Genomic DNA, 17,519 nt, shown 5'->3' with positions numbered 1-17,519 from the left:
AATATTTTGCTTGGTGCATGCATTATTAGAAACCTGAATAAATTTATCATCTCCTTAATTTTGAGAGAAGACAAAACATTTAATGTCTGGAGGGTTATCTTGAAACTCTTTCAAGATAATCTTCTATTACAGCAAACCAACTTTTTACGGTAGATATGTGAATGACCACAGCAGAATGCAAGCTAGCCTAGTCAGGGACTCTTCATTTAGCTGTTTATTCAACAGACTGCTTTTTTTTTCCTCACACCACTTCTACTCTACTTTATCTTGAAAGGGATATATTGCTGACTAGAATGTAACATTATCTCACTATATGAATAGGAGGATGCTTTGAGACATTTTAAAATTAATACTTTAAATTTAATTATGCTCTGCATAACTGAAAAGTTTAGTTTGTTGTACAACCTTTTTGCTTCATTGTCACGAGCTCTTTACTAATATACTTTTCAAAATCCACTAAGTGCTTCTGTCTGACATGAAATAGTATTACAGTATTTCTTGTTCAGATAGCAACAACATACTATATGTGGAGTACCCTGCAAATTCTTTCTTTTAATTAGCAAATTCTTTTTTTTCCTGTCGAAAAAGGAAGGGGTGTGATTTTTCTTTCTTAATTTTTTTTATAGTGGTGACAGGACCACTCATTGTAATTGGGGTGCTATGCATGGAGGGGCTGGGGAAGTCTAAATTTAATTTTTGTTGCATGTTCTTCCTCAAACTTCTTGGAAACTGAGTTACCCTCAGCCAGCCTCTGGTACAGTAGTTAATCTGCTTTCCTCAGTGGCTGAAGGCAGAGTTTGGAATCTTGTTTAAAAATGACAGTGGAGGTCTTCAGCACCTTGAGTGCCAGTCAAGAAAAACTACTTTCATTACTTTTCCCCTTCTAGGCTTTTTTGTGCAAATATTTATCTGAGTAGTCACAATTACATCAATATCTACAGAAAGTGCTTATGGCATCCAAGTACCAATCCTTTTTAAACTCACTTTGATGTTTTCTAAGCAGCTTAATGTCAAACCGAGGCAGAAGCTTGCAGGGTGTGGACTGCTGCCATGTGTTAACAGTGCTTGGGTTGCCTGTTGCTTCTATATAGAAGCATGCTTGTGTGTACGTCCTGAGCAAACTAATAAGCACATAAGTCTCTCGAAAACCTTCTCAATGAACTTGAAACAATCAGTGATTATTACTGTCTTGCTTGAGACTGACTGCTTTTATTCTGGCTGGAAGTCCTGAGAACAAGACAATGCTAACATGCTGGTGCAGGTGACTTGCTTGAATTCTAGAGCAGATGTTGGAGAGTGTCAAAATTAGATGATCAATTGTTTTACTTTTTTGCAGGTTCCCTTTTTGTCTCCTTTGGAAGGTCATATATATCTAAAGTTAAAATGCCAAGTGGACTCTTCTGTGGAGGAAAAAGGGTTCTTGGTAAAGTATTCACTTCAAATTCCCTCCTTGGAAATAACAGATCTTACTTAAATATACTCACTATTTTAACTTGATGTATGTATTTGTGGTGATAGCAAAGCTTAACAAAACTGACTATATTTGTTCTTCCTGAACCAAATCCCAAAACCTTTCTAGTTTGTCTTCTAAACCAGCCTAAATTAAAGCTGTCTATACTACTGTTCCCTTTTTCCTATTAACAGTTTGCCTGTTATTCCAAACTTCAGTTAAACTTTCTTTGCTATAGTTTGTATGTGACATGAGATTCTAATTTCACTGCCAGGAGCTCTTACAAGACATCTGGGATTTTTTTGGCTCTGGTATAAACAGATTATCTCCGGCAAAAAATGCTTACTTCACTGTATGCACAGACTTTTACTTAAGCTACTTTTTAGAGACGTCTTAAGTAGTTCTCACTCTAAAGCTGGACTTTGAGAAATACACTTGGGTCTAGCAGATGGAGTTGTTGAGATTGTATCCAGCAGATGGCAGTAAATATGCTATGAAAATACTTCTGCAAACCATTAAAGGATCTTTATTCTAGTGTTTTCATAACTTTTTTCAAGCAATTCTGTCTCTTACTTAATGAAGTCTGTTCAACTTTGATTAGATGCAAACATTTCACATGCTTGTAGTGTTTGATATCCTGTGTTTTTGTACGCTGCTTCTAAAACATTTGTTTACTCCTGTTGTACCTAAAACCTGCAGAATGGTGCACATATTAATTTTTTTCCGAAGTGAAGGTTTGGAAACTCCCCACCTCATTAAAAATGTGTAATCTGGATTATAAAAAGTAGAAAACACAACATACGAAAATTAATTGGAAGAAAATTCTTTGTACAAGTTAATGAGGAATCGGGGCTAGAAGGTAGACAGTAAACTTTCCATTGTAGTACTAAGGAAATGGGCCTTGAAATAAGCATAATCCTGTGTCCTATAAAATAAACTGCCAACAAAGATATTTAAGATCATTTTCTAGTTTCCTTTAAGCTGTCTGGACTCCTGAGTGTGTAGCCTGTGGAATAGCCAGACATAAACTTTGTAATCCTGACTTGTAAGTCAAAGATGACTTAAATACATAATCCTAATAGCTTGTGTTATACTAGTACGTGGTTTGTGAACCGTTGAGAAAGTGTCTTTTATATGGTAGCCTCCGTTATCTTAAAATAATGGCAATGCTTAACAGTGTCAATATTAAAAATCTAGTCATTTGAAATAGCGATAGGTGCATTTTGAGCAAAAGACTACAGTCTTGTGAATGATAGCTTAAACCAATTTTCCACTCTATCTGGAAAATAAGTATACTATTAGAAGTCTATCCCAGTAGGTATTTTCTCCTGCTTAGGTTTACTGCAAAGAAGGGTTTTACTTGCTGAACCGCTCTGTAGGAAAAAATAGTTGAGTATAGACCAAACTCAAAGTGTAATGTTAACACTTTTTTCTTTTTTACAAGACTATGTTTGAAGATGTTAGTGGATTTGGAGCGTGGCATAGGCGCTGGTGTGTGCTTTCTGGAAACTGTATATCTTACTGGACATACCCAGATGATGAAAAACGGAAGGTAGTACTGTTCATAAAGCTCAAGACTAGAGTTCTGTAATACTTTATGCTATTTGATGATCTTTTTTAATAACTAATACTTTAGGTTTCAGGTAATTACATGCAGAGCATGAGATTCAAACTTGTAAAGCTTCCTTAGGAAGTGGAGAAGGCTTGTCTTCATAAATATGATGTAAACCGGGGCAAAAGTAGAAACTGGCTGTTTTATCCATTGGGGAAGGGGAAAAGTAGTGGAAAATCTGTCAATCACCCTTTTAGCCTTAAGACCTCCTACTATATTTGTCAAATGAGTAATGCAGAGACTATTTAATTGAAATTGACCAAGTTTGTACAGGTTAATAAGCAGACTGTATCCAGTTGCCCTAAATTTTAGACTAAACATTGACTTTCTCACTCAATATAGTGAAGAGTGAGACTGGACAATCTTCCTATACTGTATAAGCATAGCTGTAATTATGGACTATCTTGTTTGCAATCATTGCTTTCTTGGATCTCTCTTTTATAGCTGAAACTGGTGCTTTTAAGTGGCTTTTACATAAACCTGTGTTATTGTCTGGCTAATGAGCCAAATCAGAGAGGTTCATCTGTCACTAAGGTGAACCTTGTGTCTCCTTAGCCTGTTCCTGCTCTGTGTATTGAAACATTTCCAGTTGCTTTTAAGGACTGCTTTCCAGAGGGTTTTTCTGACTCACATAAGCAATTTACCATTAAATACTTGCTTGTTTGTTGGTGCAACACTTCCCCCCCCAAACTGAGGCGAACTCTGATTCTTACAGGTCTTCTATGCCAATCCACATGCCTGAATTTAGTTTCTTTCCAGCTAACAAAGGAAGACCGTATGCTGATAGTTGCCAAAATATATTAGTGTACTCTGTTTCCTTGCCAGGAGAGAGGAAAATAATCTGTTTACCATAAAGTAGTAATTTTTATTAAAAAGTGAAAATTGAGATGATTAAGGAAAAAAATTCTTATTCTCCTTTAGTCCACCAAAGCTGCTTTGGTTCATCTTCCAGACTGTTCTGTTCTCAAAAATGTTCTAGACTTGTCTTAATCAGAGTGATAGTGATGTACTAAAAGAATAATACAAGTATATAAAAGAATATCCCTGATTACTATCTACAGCAAAGGTAAACTTGATCCTTAGATGTCTTATATGCCTGTTCTACCATGCATGGCAGACGTAGCTCAGAAATATCAGTATTAGGCAATTATTGCTCTAAATGATGACGCTTTATTTAAAATAAGCTTCACATGTTGGAAATACACATTCTGTTGGAATTACTCTTTCTTACGTTAATTGAAATGGAGCTAACCTTTTTTTCCTGTAACCTAAATTATATTACAAATTATCTTAACTATCCATGGAATAGCATAGTGAATATTCCCCATAAACAGCAAGCTTTTCTCCTGCTCAGGAGCTGTTTTTGATGTTGCTTTAATGTGACATATTCTGTAGGTGTGATGAATTGGAACTAAGGTCTGTGACTTTAGGTGTACAGCTGAACCTCTCTAGTCAGTGAAAAGGGATAACCTCCTTGAAAATTGAAATGCTATTTAAAGAAGTCTAGCCATTAACTATAGAGGGAGCTAAAGCAGCTGGACTCTGCAGCTGAAAGCATTAGTTGCATGTTTAAAGATGAATCCATACGCTTATAGACTCAGACAGGAATGATGCAAGCATCCCTAAAGTGCTTGCTTTCTGTAGGCTTTGATAGGGTTTGCTCAATCAGTTTGGATTTTATTATGAAGTTCTCTTGAATCTGGGAGTTTGAAAGCAAAGCTTCTCTTGAAAAAGTGTGAATGTTTCTTTCTGAATTCTAAGCCTTTGATAAGGGATAGATTTGTGAACTATATTGTATATGGAAGGGTACATCCTGTTGTCTGTATTTTGCCTCACCTATGGCTTTTTTCAATGTGAAAAGTAGAATACTTCTGTTTATTTGGGGAGAGACTTGCTTCATTAAAAAAAAAATAGGGTTAAAACATGTTCAGAATTATTCATCATAGCAGTATTCTTTACTGATGAGTGAACTTCACTTTCAGCATCCTTTGGGCCGGATAAACTTGGCTAACTGCACTAATCGTCAGATTGAACCTGCCAACAGGGAGTTCTGTGCCCGTCCCAACACTTTTGAACTAATAACTGTCCGTCCACAGAGGGAAGATGATAAAGAGACTCTTGTCAGCCAATGCAGAGACACGCTCTGTGTTACAAAGTAAGTGGATAAAATCATGAACCTTACATAGTTTATGGAAAGTGAGGGATTGTCTTGTCTCGTGTGATGGTTTTCATACAGTTTTGGCATGCCAATGCAAAACTCATTTAAATGCTTAGATTTTGGGGGATCACATTTAAATTTTTTTTGTTCACTTTCAGCCATATTTTTTCTTATTATCACACTTCAATCTTCTGGAACTGCTGAGTTCTTTGTTCTCAAAAGTTGAAATGCCAGGTGACTTAGTGGAGCATCACAGAATTCTGGAATATTTGATTTCATTTTTCTTTTGCTATTTGCTGTTCTGTAGATAAGCTTGACCTTTTTCTGAATCTTGCTGTAGAAGGGGGGGAAGATATCTAATTCATCGAGTTCTTTGCTTTTTAGAAATTGGCTATCTGCTGATACTAAAGAAGAACGTAACCTTTGGATGCAAAAGCTAAATCAAGTTCTTGTTGACCTTCGTATGTGGCAGCCTGATGCTTGCTACAAACCAATTGGAAAGCTTTAAGCACTGGAAGGAGAACATGGAGAAAATACCTATGCAAAAGGCCATGTGAACTAAACAAGGAAAAAAAAATAAATGAAAACTTGTGGAAAGTCATCTGGAACACTTCAGCTTTACAGAGTACATACCTTTATAGAGGACTGTTATACAGTGTTTTTATCTCACTTTAAGGATTTGAAAACTCTTATTTCGTAGCTTTTGAGTATAGTAGGAAACAATTAGCTGTTTCTAAATGTGCTAAATATTTATATAACTTTTTTTGGATGTGTTTTCAGCTAAGTACACTCTCTTCTTGAAACAACTAAATTATTGCAGGAAATCGCACATCAGGGGTTGGGGGTGGGGGAGGAAGCTAGTGAAAACACAAGCTTACTAGCTAACTCAGCTCCCTGAAAGAGTAGGTCAGGGTTCTCTGAGAAGAAAGGTGCTGAAGCAGGAACTTGGAATGTTGGAGGGTTTTTCATAAAGATCAGGCATAGAAGTTAATAGTAAGTTTTATTCTACAGCATGCAATGTAGATATTTCTTGCTTGCACAATATCCTTGTGATCAGAACGGAAGATAGTCACAATACTCATGCTTCTTCTGTATTAGATATTTTTGTTGCTTCTCATACAAACCGGTATGGATAAGTGTATGGCATGTATACTATGTCGTTTACAGGTGTGGAATTATGTATGCAGTATATTGCACTTTGATAGAAATGAAAGGTCTTGAATATTTTTTGTTAGGACTGCTATATTAAAAAGAAAGAAATTTAGCTTTAGGGTTGTGTACGTTAGTATTTCCTGGACCTCACAGTTTGTACGAGCTTGAATTCTACTCCTTTTGAGAGCCAGGAATAGGTTGTAAAATAGCTTTTTCTGTAAGACAACTATAAAGCTGCTATCTACCAACTAATACTCGGGCAAAAAGTGTGGGTCTTCCTCCTGCCATAAATGCCTGTAATTGCATATAAAAACAGTACTTCAGACCCATCGTAAAATGCCAAAACTACTCAGTTAAAATCTGCAATTTTCACAGCTTTTCACTGTTCTTAGTGAAATACTATCTCATTACCCCGCTATTACAAATGCAATAGTGGAATACTTGTTTAGCTGTTGTATTTTCACACTTGAAACACTAAATTCTGTTATCTTACACTGCCACTTTTGTACTTCTGCTTTTAAATCTACTTTTTCTGGTATCTTTAAATATTTCCAAATTATGTATTGAGATTTATTTTATCCTTTTAAAATAAAAAAATAAAACACTTTATGTAACTACTTTTAATGTCATCTGTGCATTGGAGACACTAGTTTGCAGGTTGAAGAAGAAAAGCTGGACTCCACACAATGTTTGGGAAAGGATTCTATTCACTGTATGTATCCTGAAATCTGTCTTGATTTGGGGAAATCATGTGCTGTCTCGGCGGTACCTAGCATCCAGTTTTGCAGTGGGAGAGCGAATTATTTGTGGGCAGGTACCATGAACTGGTTGGAATAATGCATCTGGATGTAGAGGCTGCTAGAGACCAGCACTTCAAGTGCAACGAGGAGAAATGGTTCTTTCCTCTATGGTAGGGACTTGGCAGCAGAGTAGCAATACAACAGAAACAGGGAAAGAGTAAATTTAATCCATGGATTACCTTATTCTTTCAAGGAGAAATTAATAAAAATCATTAGATATGAAGCAAGAGTCTGTGAATATAGAAATAAATGGCATACTTCTGTTTAGGTTAATCAGACTATTAACCATTGTAGAAATTAGTATTTGTTCATTGCTGAAGCTGAAAAATATTCTCATCGAGGAAATACATCACCTGTTACAGTTTCTACAAGTTAGAAAAGCTGGCCTTGGTGCTGAGTTCCAAGCACAAGCTGCAAGCCATGGTCACCTGTCCTACTGCAGGCAGCAGAAGCATGTGACACAAGTGTCAACGGTTTATGGGCAGGTTCAGCCCGGTTCCGTAACTAAGGGGGTGGGGGACCCACGGACCCATGCCCTGGGGAAGGGAAAAGGGAAAAAGGGTAGGGAGATGGGCCTAAAAACAAAACAGAGGCAACAATCTGAGGAGAAACAAACTAATTTACTAAATAAGATACTGGAATGCAAAATAACACACTATAATACAATATAATAAATCCAATAAACTGAGAGAGCATCCAAAAAAACGAAGAGGCCTTACTCTACTGCTGACGGTGAAATGGCTGGGGAGCAAGATGCTGCCGGGACAAGAAGATGGGAAGAGATCTTGTGATGTGGGAGCAGTTTTTTATCTTTCCCTCTGAATAGAAAATAGTAACAGAATAGCAAAGTCCTCTGGGAGATGTAATTGTTCTCTTCTGAGAACCGGGTACCTGCAACTATCCACGGAACTGGAACATTAACTCTTTAACTCCCAGTGCACTACATGATTTTATGATGTGGAATACCAATAACCAAAAATCATAAAACCATGGCTCACAAGCTTAGCAAAAAGCCTCCATTTACGCTCTTGCACTGTGCTGCTGTGTACCTCCTCCTATCTCACATTTCCCTGGTTCTTCTAGGGCTGAGCCATGGAATTTCTTCTTCAGAAATGCTGGCAGTGGTGGTCTGTTTTCTGAGTGCTACAAGGTGGGAGTGAGGGAGCAAGGAAAATGCTGGTGTGAGAGGAGTAAGTTCCTATGTTACTTTGGCTGCTGGTGCTTTAGCCTTGATGAATGTTGAAAGCAGAAATACAAGAGCAATCGTTCTACTTAGATTTATACTCTTATCTTAACATTTTAAAGAGATTGTGCTCTTTCTGCTGCACAGAATCCTAGAGGCCCTGTGTGCTAAAGTGGAAAGCCAAATATGGCTGCAGCGTTTGAAAAGATTCCAACAGTAATGTCACTGAAGGGTGAGAGCTCTCGGCTCTACAGGTTGGAACTTCCTCCTATTTAGCTGAACCTTTTGGAAGAGGGTAAACCAAGGGAATTCAAATAGCTTTAGGTAGCTGTTCGTGTAGTTCTTTACCTCAAAAATAACTCTTGGATCACAAAGCATTAAGTTCATGTGAAATATGAATGGAAAAACAAACATTTGTCATAATCAATCAATCTAAGCATCAAAAAGGTTAAATTGAGGGAACAGAGTACAATTCCTCATTTGCTGCTGCTTTAGATTAGTTAAGCTTTGTCAGAATCAGCTATTTAAATATACGGCATTTAATTACCAGCGTTTGATGGTTGAGGATGTAGATCTTCAGCTGCCTTAATATTTTTTTTAAATAACGAAGAGGTATAGTTGTGATGGCTTAACAACCCTCCAATTTCTCTTTATTTGCAAATAGTTACTGCCTTAGTTACAAATCGGATTTTTGCATCCAGCCTGATTTAATGCTGAACGGCAGAGTTTGCTGCTGAGGCATGAGGACGAGGTTTGTTCAGGGCTCCTACAGCCAATGGCAAGCCCATTTTTTGATGTCCCTCAAAGACTGCATCAAGCACAGAGCAGTAATGCTGCTAGGACAAATCTGAGAGCTTTGAGATTTGCCTTTGGAGGCTTCAGTCTCTCTTGATTGAAAGGACGTTCTAATTTTGTAAGAAGGCTTTTTCTATGGTTCACGATTTCAAGATGTTTACTAATAAGAAATTCTACAAATGGAAAATGCTTTGCTCCGGGCAATGAATCTTTTTTAACTGAGGAAGCTTCATTTTCACTAGCTTTTATAACTCCTAATTGACATTATTAAAGCCTAACCTAAAATGAAACACAATCATTTGCAATGAGATTGCCTGAAAACTTGGCTTCTGAACACATGCTGTTCTCTTCCCTCTTCTTAATTGCTTCATTTCTATATTGGTGTACAGGAAATTATTTGACAGGATTCCATTGGTATTGTCCTATTGTATCTGATCTATAGCAAAACCAAAGGCGGATGCAGTTGATTTTTGTCCTCGTGGTGTTTTTAATGAAAGATAGGAAGGCTGACTTGGCAAGTGTACATTGCACACTATGCTCTTTGGCAGAGAGGTTGGGTTTCCTTTTCCCTCTTCTAACGCTTGATAGCAGAGGCATGTCTGAGGAAGAATGGGTTGAAACTGTTTCTTGGGAGACAGTGGATATTTTGGTAATGCCTAAATGCCTTGAATGAATTGGAGCATTATTAGTAAGTATAATTCAATTAAGGAATTTATTTCCTCTTGATTTCCTAAAACAGGTGACTAGAATTTCTTTTATAAATGTTAACAGTTGTCCCATAGGTCCCATAATAAAAGGTGTTGCATTGACTAGACTAAAGTAAAAATAAGGGAAGAAGATCTGTAACATTTTCAAGTCCTTGTCTGCCTATTCAAACTGCTGAGCAGATGCATCTCGTGCAGACATGACCGGTGTGCTCAGTCCCATGCGCAGCAGTGCGCTCATTCAGTTTGCCAAGCAGCCTCAGAGGTGGGTCACAGCTGACACAGCCTTTGCAAAGGATGCATTCAAAACAAAAGGCAGACTGAGTACACCTGAGCCTTGGCTGACTCTGATGGGTTCAGTCATGCCATGCTAACACTTCCTATTTACCTTGATTTTCCCTGTGTAAACTTTATGCAACCAGTAGGGCTGCGAGTAGAGCAGAGCTGTCTCTAGTCCTGGTTGATTGGGTATTTTGTTGTTGTGTGAGTTCTTTCTTTCTCTCTCTCTCTTTTTTTTTTCATCAGTATTGGGCAAGCTGGTGTAAAAACTACTTTTATGTCTCAGTCTTCGATTCTACTTATGAAGTAGAGCAGGTAAGAACTGCCCATTACCTTCAGTGACTCCTGAGGGCATGCCTACACAATGAGCAGCAGAGAGCATCTTATGTTTGTTATGAAGCAAAAGAGTGAAGATGAGTTAGAGCTTTAAAAAGTAATCTGCTTTAAATAATGGAAGGTTGTGAAGTTACCAGCTTGTTAATGGTGGGGAAGAGAACCTATGCTCAGGCTGAACTAACACTGCCAGGCAAATCTAATTCCTAGTGCCTTGTTATTCTTGTCACACTTTAATAAGCAAATAGCAGCTAAATTAAGTACTGACAGTCAGGGCAATTACACATAAACAATTTATAGCAAAACAAGCTGGGTGCCCCCCTGTCCCTTTTGGGATCAGATTAGCTGTTGAAACAGTACAAATGGAAAGTCCAGAAGTAACGTTCTGCAAGGAAAACAATGAGGTTTGCTCTGTGTTGAAAAAATCTTTTGGATTTGCAAACTGGTACAATAAGCAGCCTAGCTGGCAGGTATCCTTTGATTTTTATTTTTGAAGCTCCACAGAAAAACTTGCCTACTTGCGCAGGTGGATGACTTTGCAGTTTGAGATGCAACGCTGAGAAGAATGCAGTTGTGCTAGCTTCAGCACTGTTGGTTCTTTGTACTGCTATTTTGAACAACAGAAAAAGAAGTTTGGCTCTGATAACTTGCTTCCTCTTTTTTTTTTCTTTTTTATTTTTTTTTGGTCTCTAATAATTCTGTTTCCCAGAGTGTACTGGGAAGCATCACCATAAGACATGGCTTCGTCAGCTGGGAGTCAATGTCCACCTTGATCGTTGAATATAGCTTCAATCTGGTCATTGAATGGATTCTCCTTTCCAAGCACTTGAGGCCATTCATGCAGTGCCTTCTGCCAGGTAATGCTAGTTCCCAGGGCTGCAGCAATCTGCAAACATCACAAATAAAACTGTCAATTTCTTGTGCCTCTACGAATGAGGCATTTCATACCAGCACTTAGGAGTCTCCACCAGAAAGAAGACTCCTGTCTATTTTCACATAGAATCACAGAATTATTAAAGTTGGAAAAGATCATCTAATCCAACTGTCAACCCATCCCCAGTGGGTTCAGGGGTGGTGACTCCACCACCTCCCTGGGCAGTCTGTTCCAATGCGTCACCACTCATTCTGAGGAAAAACGTTTCCTAATACCCAGCCTGAACCTCCCCTGGCAAAACTTGGGGCCATTCCCTCTCATCCTATCGCTTTTAGCTGGGAGAAGAGGCCAACCCCCACCTCACCACGACCTCCTTTCAGGCAGTTGTAGAGAGCAATAAGGTCTCCCCTGAGCCTCCTTTTCTCCAGACTGAACATGATGGACTGTAACCTCAAACCAAAAAGAAGTTCAATCCAGCTGCTTCAACAGGGGAAAATTCATTTGGACAGTAAAAAGAAAATGAAGATTACATATCTGCACCTTCTCGACCAGTGCAAAAACTAGATTTATCAACAAGTGCTCATTTCCAATAAAGTGAAAAAAAAAAGAGATGACCTCCAAAAGTTTATTTTGTAAGATGTAAATTACTATATTAAACAAATCTTTTTAAGGATGGGAACATAAGTGCAATTGGCAAGCACAAAGTTCCACCCTCTATTGCAAACACGTTGCCTTTCATCTTTGCAATTTTGTCAGTTACGGGACAATAGAGATATGATAAATGCAGGCAGCCAGGTCTCTAACAATTTCCTGACACCTATGAAGACTGGTCAACAAACTTCTGTTCAAAAGCCATAGGATCTAGCTTTTTTCTCTGAACAATTATGAAAGTATTTCAAAAGCACTGCTTGGATATAATGCATAAATCTCTTGCCAGTCCAAAGGAATTCACGCTCTTGAGTTCCTCTGATACTTCTAATAACTATTCACTCTGATTTCCTATAAGGAAACCCTAGGTGCTGGGAAAAAGAGGCCCAATTATATCAAGGTTCAAAACCAACCACCTCTGATTCTCTGAGTTCACAGCTGCTGCTGGTTGCCTTCAGAGCCTTTTCCCAGGAGAGCTGTGGAAAGTGGTAAAATAGCTCTTCACCTCGCTATCAGAACTGCTCCGCCTTTCACGCAGTGTTTGCCCTAGAAGTTATTCACTAGAGAGAAATTGTTTCTACTGTACTGCTAGGGTGAAAAACATCAAGGGCAGGAGGAAGGGAAAGAGGAAGCAGCCTGATTCGCCTTTAAACAAGTTTTCATGCTTTGCTAATGCACTTTTGTTTTAAGTTCTACAATTATATGGTAACTTTACTTTCAACCCTAAAGCTCACGCTAACATTGAGTCTTAAATAGGGCTAACAAAGCCATTTTGTTAAGGGCCAAGGTGGCTTCATAGAACCAAACTGTTTGAACTAAAGTTTCAACATTTGGGAACAGACTGGAGCCTTTGGGGAAGTTTTATGCGCTTCTTTGTAATGCTGTGCTTTTGAAGGAAGCTGTAACGATGGTCCAGGAGAAGCCAGGAGAAGAAAATTTTCTTTTATTCAGAGCTCATGCACAAAAAGCCACAACTGTGGGGTAGAAGCTCTTAGACTCTTGTTGTTTGTGATCTCATTAAGCAGGGACATTGAGTAGGGGAGAGGGATAGGGGAGATTGTGTAACACGACGTTTTTTCTTGGGGCAAATTCCTAAATTGACCACAGAGTTCTTCTGGGACACCCTATGCCTCCAGATGGCTGAAACTCGTCTGTGTCAGAGGGATCTGTCCTGGCACGGGAGTCTCCAAACCACCTTCACAAGTCCCTAAGTCTTCCCTATGTTTAGTGATTTTGTTTGCTTTGAAAAAAAACCACTACCTTTTCATGATGCAGCCTCTGAAAAAGTACCACAGGAGGTGTACTCTGCAGAGTTCAGGCTGCTGTTGACTGCAGTTTAAGACACATGTACTCAGAATGCCCTAAATTGTGCAGGTCCTGCTCAGACAGCAGTTCATGTGGTGTTGATGGTTTGGATAATTTACCCTGGGTGAGCAGTGAGGCATCGAGAAGGCCTCACGATTAGAGAAATTTGTAGGTCCTTTTTCAATCCCAAACAACTTGTGCTTTGAGACCAGCTACAAGTCACATGGTTTTTGAGATAGTACTAACAATAATTGTTATTATTATTATTTTCTATGATGCTGACAAATCCTAATCAACCTTTAAAGCAAATATTGCCCATTCCTCGTGTAGCCCTGGGTGACTGTGACTGGGAGGTGGCTGTGCTGTGTTAGCAGCTTCTGGTTGCTTTTTCCTTCTGCACAAAGATGGGGATGGGAACGCTTCTCAGCAAAGTGTAAATACACAACTCATCTGATATGTGTTGTTTTATCTTTTCCTTTTTCTTCTTTTTCCCTGGCTATAATGTGTTTTGCTCAGACTTAAAGAAAGAAAAAAGGGAGAATCTAATCACAGTCAAGCTGTGCTTTCCTGCCTGTACATAATCATTAAGGCTCTTCCAAGCATCTCAGTTTACAGTTTGTGATGCTCAGGGCTTTCGCATTCTCTGTGGTAACTTTGTAAAAGCAAGAAATGAAGCAATTTGTACGGGATCCTGTTGAAATGCATGGCCGTTCCATGCAAACAAAGCAATCAGCTGTTCCAGAGAGAAGCAATGTCCTTGAAGCCATCTGGCACTGAGGATGGTTTGCAGTGAGATTTATTGAATGGAGAAGATGCTGAAAAACTCCCTGGGCTCCCCCTGTCGTCAATAGGAAGATGAAGTCGGATTTCTTCCAAGGGCAACTGAGCAGGACCTGAGGGAGCACTGTCTCAGAGATTGCTCTAGAGGGATCTTAAGAGGACTGAGTTAAGTGCCTTCATTTTGGGTGTTAAATGGTGTGATTTTCATCCACCTTCATCTTGATCTGTGAGTTCAGTTAAAAAAAAAAACAATGCAAAATTTGCAGAGCACAATTTTAGCTTTGAAACTTGAGGTAGAGGATTATGCCAAGAATGAGTATTGAGAATCTTCAATTTTGCAGCTTAGTGAAAACATACATGAAAATGCCCTTCATTCCCCAGTAACAATCCGTATGGGACACAGTTCCAGGCTGGGCTAAACAAGTGAGTGCTCAGTGTTTTTCCCTTCTTTCAAGGATTTTTAAGAATCAGTTACTCTCTGTGGACACTATTTATTTGAAGTTTCCTAACCTAGCCTTTTCCAGTGCATGAGAAAACAGAGTAGCTCCGATGGGACATACGTATCATTGCCTTTTTTCTTTTTTTCCTCTTCCTTCTCTTTGCAATTGTATGCATGTGGCATTCAGAAAGATTCAGATCTCTTCCACCCTCCTGCTGTATAGTTGGAACAATGCTCTATCAGAGCCACCTGGTTATACCAGCGAGTTATTGTTTTCTGTCATTAATGAGATATCAGATAAGGAGCAAGTGAAACCCAGGGGCAGAGCTCAGACTTCCTTTGCCCAAAGGAGTTTCATTACCACTGGGGATCAGGCATGGTCTCAGTCTGGCACAGAGGGCACTGTAGTTCCCTGACTCCAAGCTCATTTTCTCTGCGTCCAAAGGCAAGAGCTAAAATGCATACACTTCCCTCAGAGTGCTGCTCACTTCAAATATGTGTGAATATTTCTCAAATGCTTTGAGATCTGCTTTGAGAAAAATGCAGCAAAAATGTCCAGGCAAGGACTTATTCATCATATTTATTTGCCGAGCTGTACATGATGAGTGAGGAATAGCTGCAGAGATGGAGGTAAGAGAACTCAATCCCTTGGCAAGCTGCAGGGCATCAACTCTATTGCACTAGGCAGCATTAAGTGGTGTTAAAACTGTACCTGGCCAGAGGCTGGTATGAAGTCAAACCTTCAATAAAACTTGCATGAGGAGTGAGTGAGTTGTTTGTCATCTCTTTCCAGCTTACTCTTAAATACCACACTGTGCTCATACTTCCCCTGCTTTGTACTGCGAGAGCCGCTCCTTCAGAGCAGAGTGCTGTGTCTCAGCCCAAATAGTGCTGTGTTGATAACAGGCTTGTGTGTAATAGCAGGAAAAGAAAAATGGATTTAAAGCGGTGGATGTTTGGATAAGGCTAATTAATAAATCCTAGAAGGGAAATAACTCACTTGAAGTGAGGCATATCTACAGCTGGCACCTTGACTGTATGGGAAAATGTACCTATAAAAGCATTAACGTCATCCTAACAGCAGGAGAGGGAGATGGTAATGACTGTAGGATGCTGGGTCTGGGGGGAGAAAATACGGCAGCACTTGGTTGTGTGTAGGCATGCAGCTGCCCTTCCATGCCCTTCTGTCATTTTGTTCTGGTTTGAGAAGTTTCCCTTAAAGACAAATGCTTTCTGGGCTCCATGCCATGCTGTCTTGCAGGATGTGAGCAGGAGCCTTTGGAGAGGCTGTGACCTGGTGAGCCCGGCTCCTGTGGTGGCTTCTTGCTGGTGGCCATGGGCACCTTCAGGTTAAGGTGAAAAGATGCCACAAATAGCTGATCTTCTCACTCTCTCAATGCGCTGTTTCCCCAGATGGCAGGGTTGGAAATGGGGTTGATTTCATCGCTGTTTTCACACCCATTTCATTTGCCAAGTTTTCTCTAATTGCTTCCTTTCAAAAGGCCCGCAGCAAAAAAATCTAGGCACACTTTCCTCATGTCCTCAGGCTGCAAACTTGTATCTCCCTGCAGCTACCTTGTGTCCGAACCTGGTAGCCAAGCAGGCATTAATTCTGCCGTGAAGGAGTCCCTTTGGGAACAGGAGGCTTTTGTGGCATGGCAAGGGTGAGCCAGCCACCATTTTGCTTCAGCTGACCATCGTAGATGTAAAAGATAGCAAGGAGAACACTTATTTGGGCTTCTCCCTTGCAGTTCCTCACTGGCTGAAGAGATGGTCAGTGGGAAAGCTGGTGAAATGCTGGAGGTCATCAGTTCTTGGAATGTGTGCCCAATGAAACGCTCCTCCACTCTTTCCTAGTAGTATTTTCCTAGTAGCATTGCATTGGGTTATTTGGTGCTGGTGTGGGAGTGAACAGATGTGGGGTGTTGGCTCCCATCATAAAACCCCCTCCTAAATGCTTTTGAGCATGAGGAACAGCCATGGGGCACTGCTGTTTGTGGGGCAGTCATACAGTTTTATCCAGGTATTGGGAAAACAGGCCACACTTTTGATTCCCTTTTCAAATTTTAAGAATATATTTGTTTCCAAATACATGTATACTTGAAACCTGAAGCTAGCGTATAGAAAAGGAATTGCTTTGTCATAGCTGACTGCAGGGTTTAAGAGCTGACTGCTCTTCAAACATTGGTTCAGAAAGAAGTACTTTAAAAAAAAATGTGATGGAAACTAGGCAAACCTAGCACAAGGCCAGTGAACCCATGCACGGGGTTACAGTTGAGCTGCTGTTTCTCCTTTCCTTTCATCCACTTCTGACTGCAAACCTCCCCCTGCCACCCCTCTTTAAGAAATGCGGAAGAGAAGTTCTCTGTAATACATAGTTGCAGAGCATAAACTAATTTACATGTATAGCTTCAAAATGAAAGCTTTGATCCAGGATATGCTAGGGGGATCTGTGGCCTTGGAGGATGAGGATGTTGGATATAGGGGTATGGTCATGGACAAGGGCCATAGGAAAGGGACACAGACATGGCAAATAGGCATGGACATGGGCAGTGGCAGGGTCAGCATCATGGTCATGGTCATGGTTAGGGGAAGGGACAGAATCAGTGTCTCTTAAAAAACAGAAATCCCACAGTCCACCATCCCCACCGCAGGACAACCAGACACCACAGGCAGACACAGCCATCCCACCCTCCACACCACTCCCTGCCAGCGCCTCAGGGATTTTACCTGGCTGGGGTGGAAGCCATCGACTGGCTCGATCAGCTGCCAGGGCTCACCACCCATCCTGTGCCACTCTTCGGCTGCTGCAGAGTGCAGAAGAAGAGGGGTTACTGCACTGTGCTGAGATAGGACCCCCCCTTTCTCCCCCAAGTGCCCACAGTACTTTTAAGCACATATCAGCTCTGCGTGAAGATTATGATAATTTATATAAAGTTGTCAGAGCCGTTACTGCATATAATCTCCATCTCCTTGGGGCGGTATTTAAGATTTTATTGTTATTTTT

The 17,519-nt window shown here is 40.0% G+C and overlaps 2 protein-coding genes across 5 annotated transcripts in view; one reads left to right on the top strand and one right to left on the bottom strand.

Annotated features, from left to right (window-relative positions):
- The window catches only part of ANLN (anillin actin binding protein), a 28,483-nt gene extending 21,494 nt beyond the window's left edge, over nucleotides 1-6,989 (top strand). For both annotated transcript variants that reach the window (XM_021386425.1, XM_021386424.1), the window contains 4 exons: nucleotides 1,337-1,423; nucleotides 2,895-3,002; nucleotides 5,045-5,217; nucleotides 5,605-6,989. In XM_021386425.1, the coding sequence (XP_021242100.1) occupies nucleotides 1,337-1,423; nucleotides 2,895-3,002; nucleotides 5,045-5,217; nucleotides 5,605-5,728 (492 nt within the window). In that variant the 3' untranslated portion in view covers nucleotides 5,729-6,989. The remainder of the gene's footprint in view (nucleotides 1-1,336; nucleotides 1,424-2,894; nucleotides 3,003-5,044; nucleotides 5,218-5,604) is intronic.
- Nucleotides 8,977-17,519, bottom strand: part of AOAH (acyloxyacyl hydrolase) — a 66,875-nt gene continuing 58,332 nt past the window's right edge. For all 3 annotated transcript variants that reach the window (XM_021386426.1, XM_021386427.1, XM_021386428.1), the window contains exons 21-22: nucleotides 17,243-17,319; nucleotides 8,977-11,352 (exon numbers count right to left, since the gene is read on the bottom strand). In XM_021386426.1, coding sequence (XP_021242101.1) covers nucleotides 11,224-11,352; nucleotides 17,243-17,319 — 206 coding nt within the window. In that variant the 3' untranslated portion in view covers nucleotides 8,977-11,223. The remainder of the gene's footprint in view (nucleotides 11,353-17,242; nucleotides 17,320-17,519) is intronic.

The sequence above is a fragment of the Numida meleagris genome, chromosome 2, assembly GCF_002078875.1.
Source record: "Numida meleagris isolate 19003 breed g44 Domestic line chromosome 2, NumMel1.0, whole genome shotgun sequence".
NCBI lineage: Eukaryota > Metazoa > Chordata > Aves > Galliformes > Numididae > Numida > Numida meleagris.
Note: the sequence above shows the minus strand (reverse complement) of the source record. Positions and strands in the feature narration are given on the sequence as shown.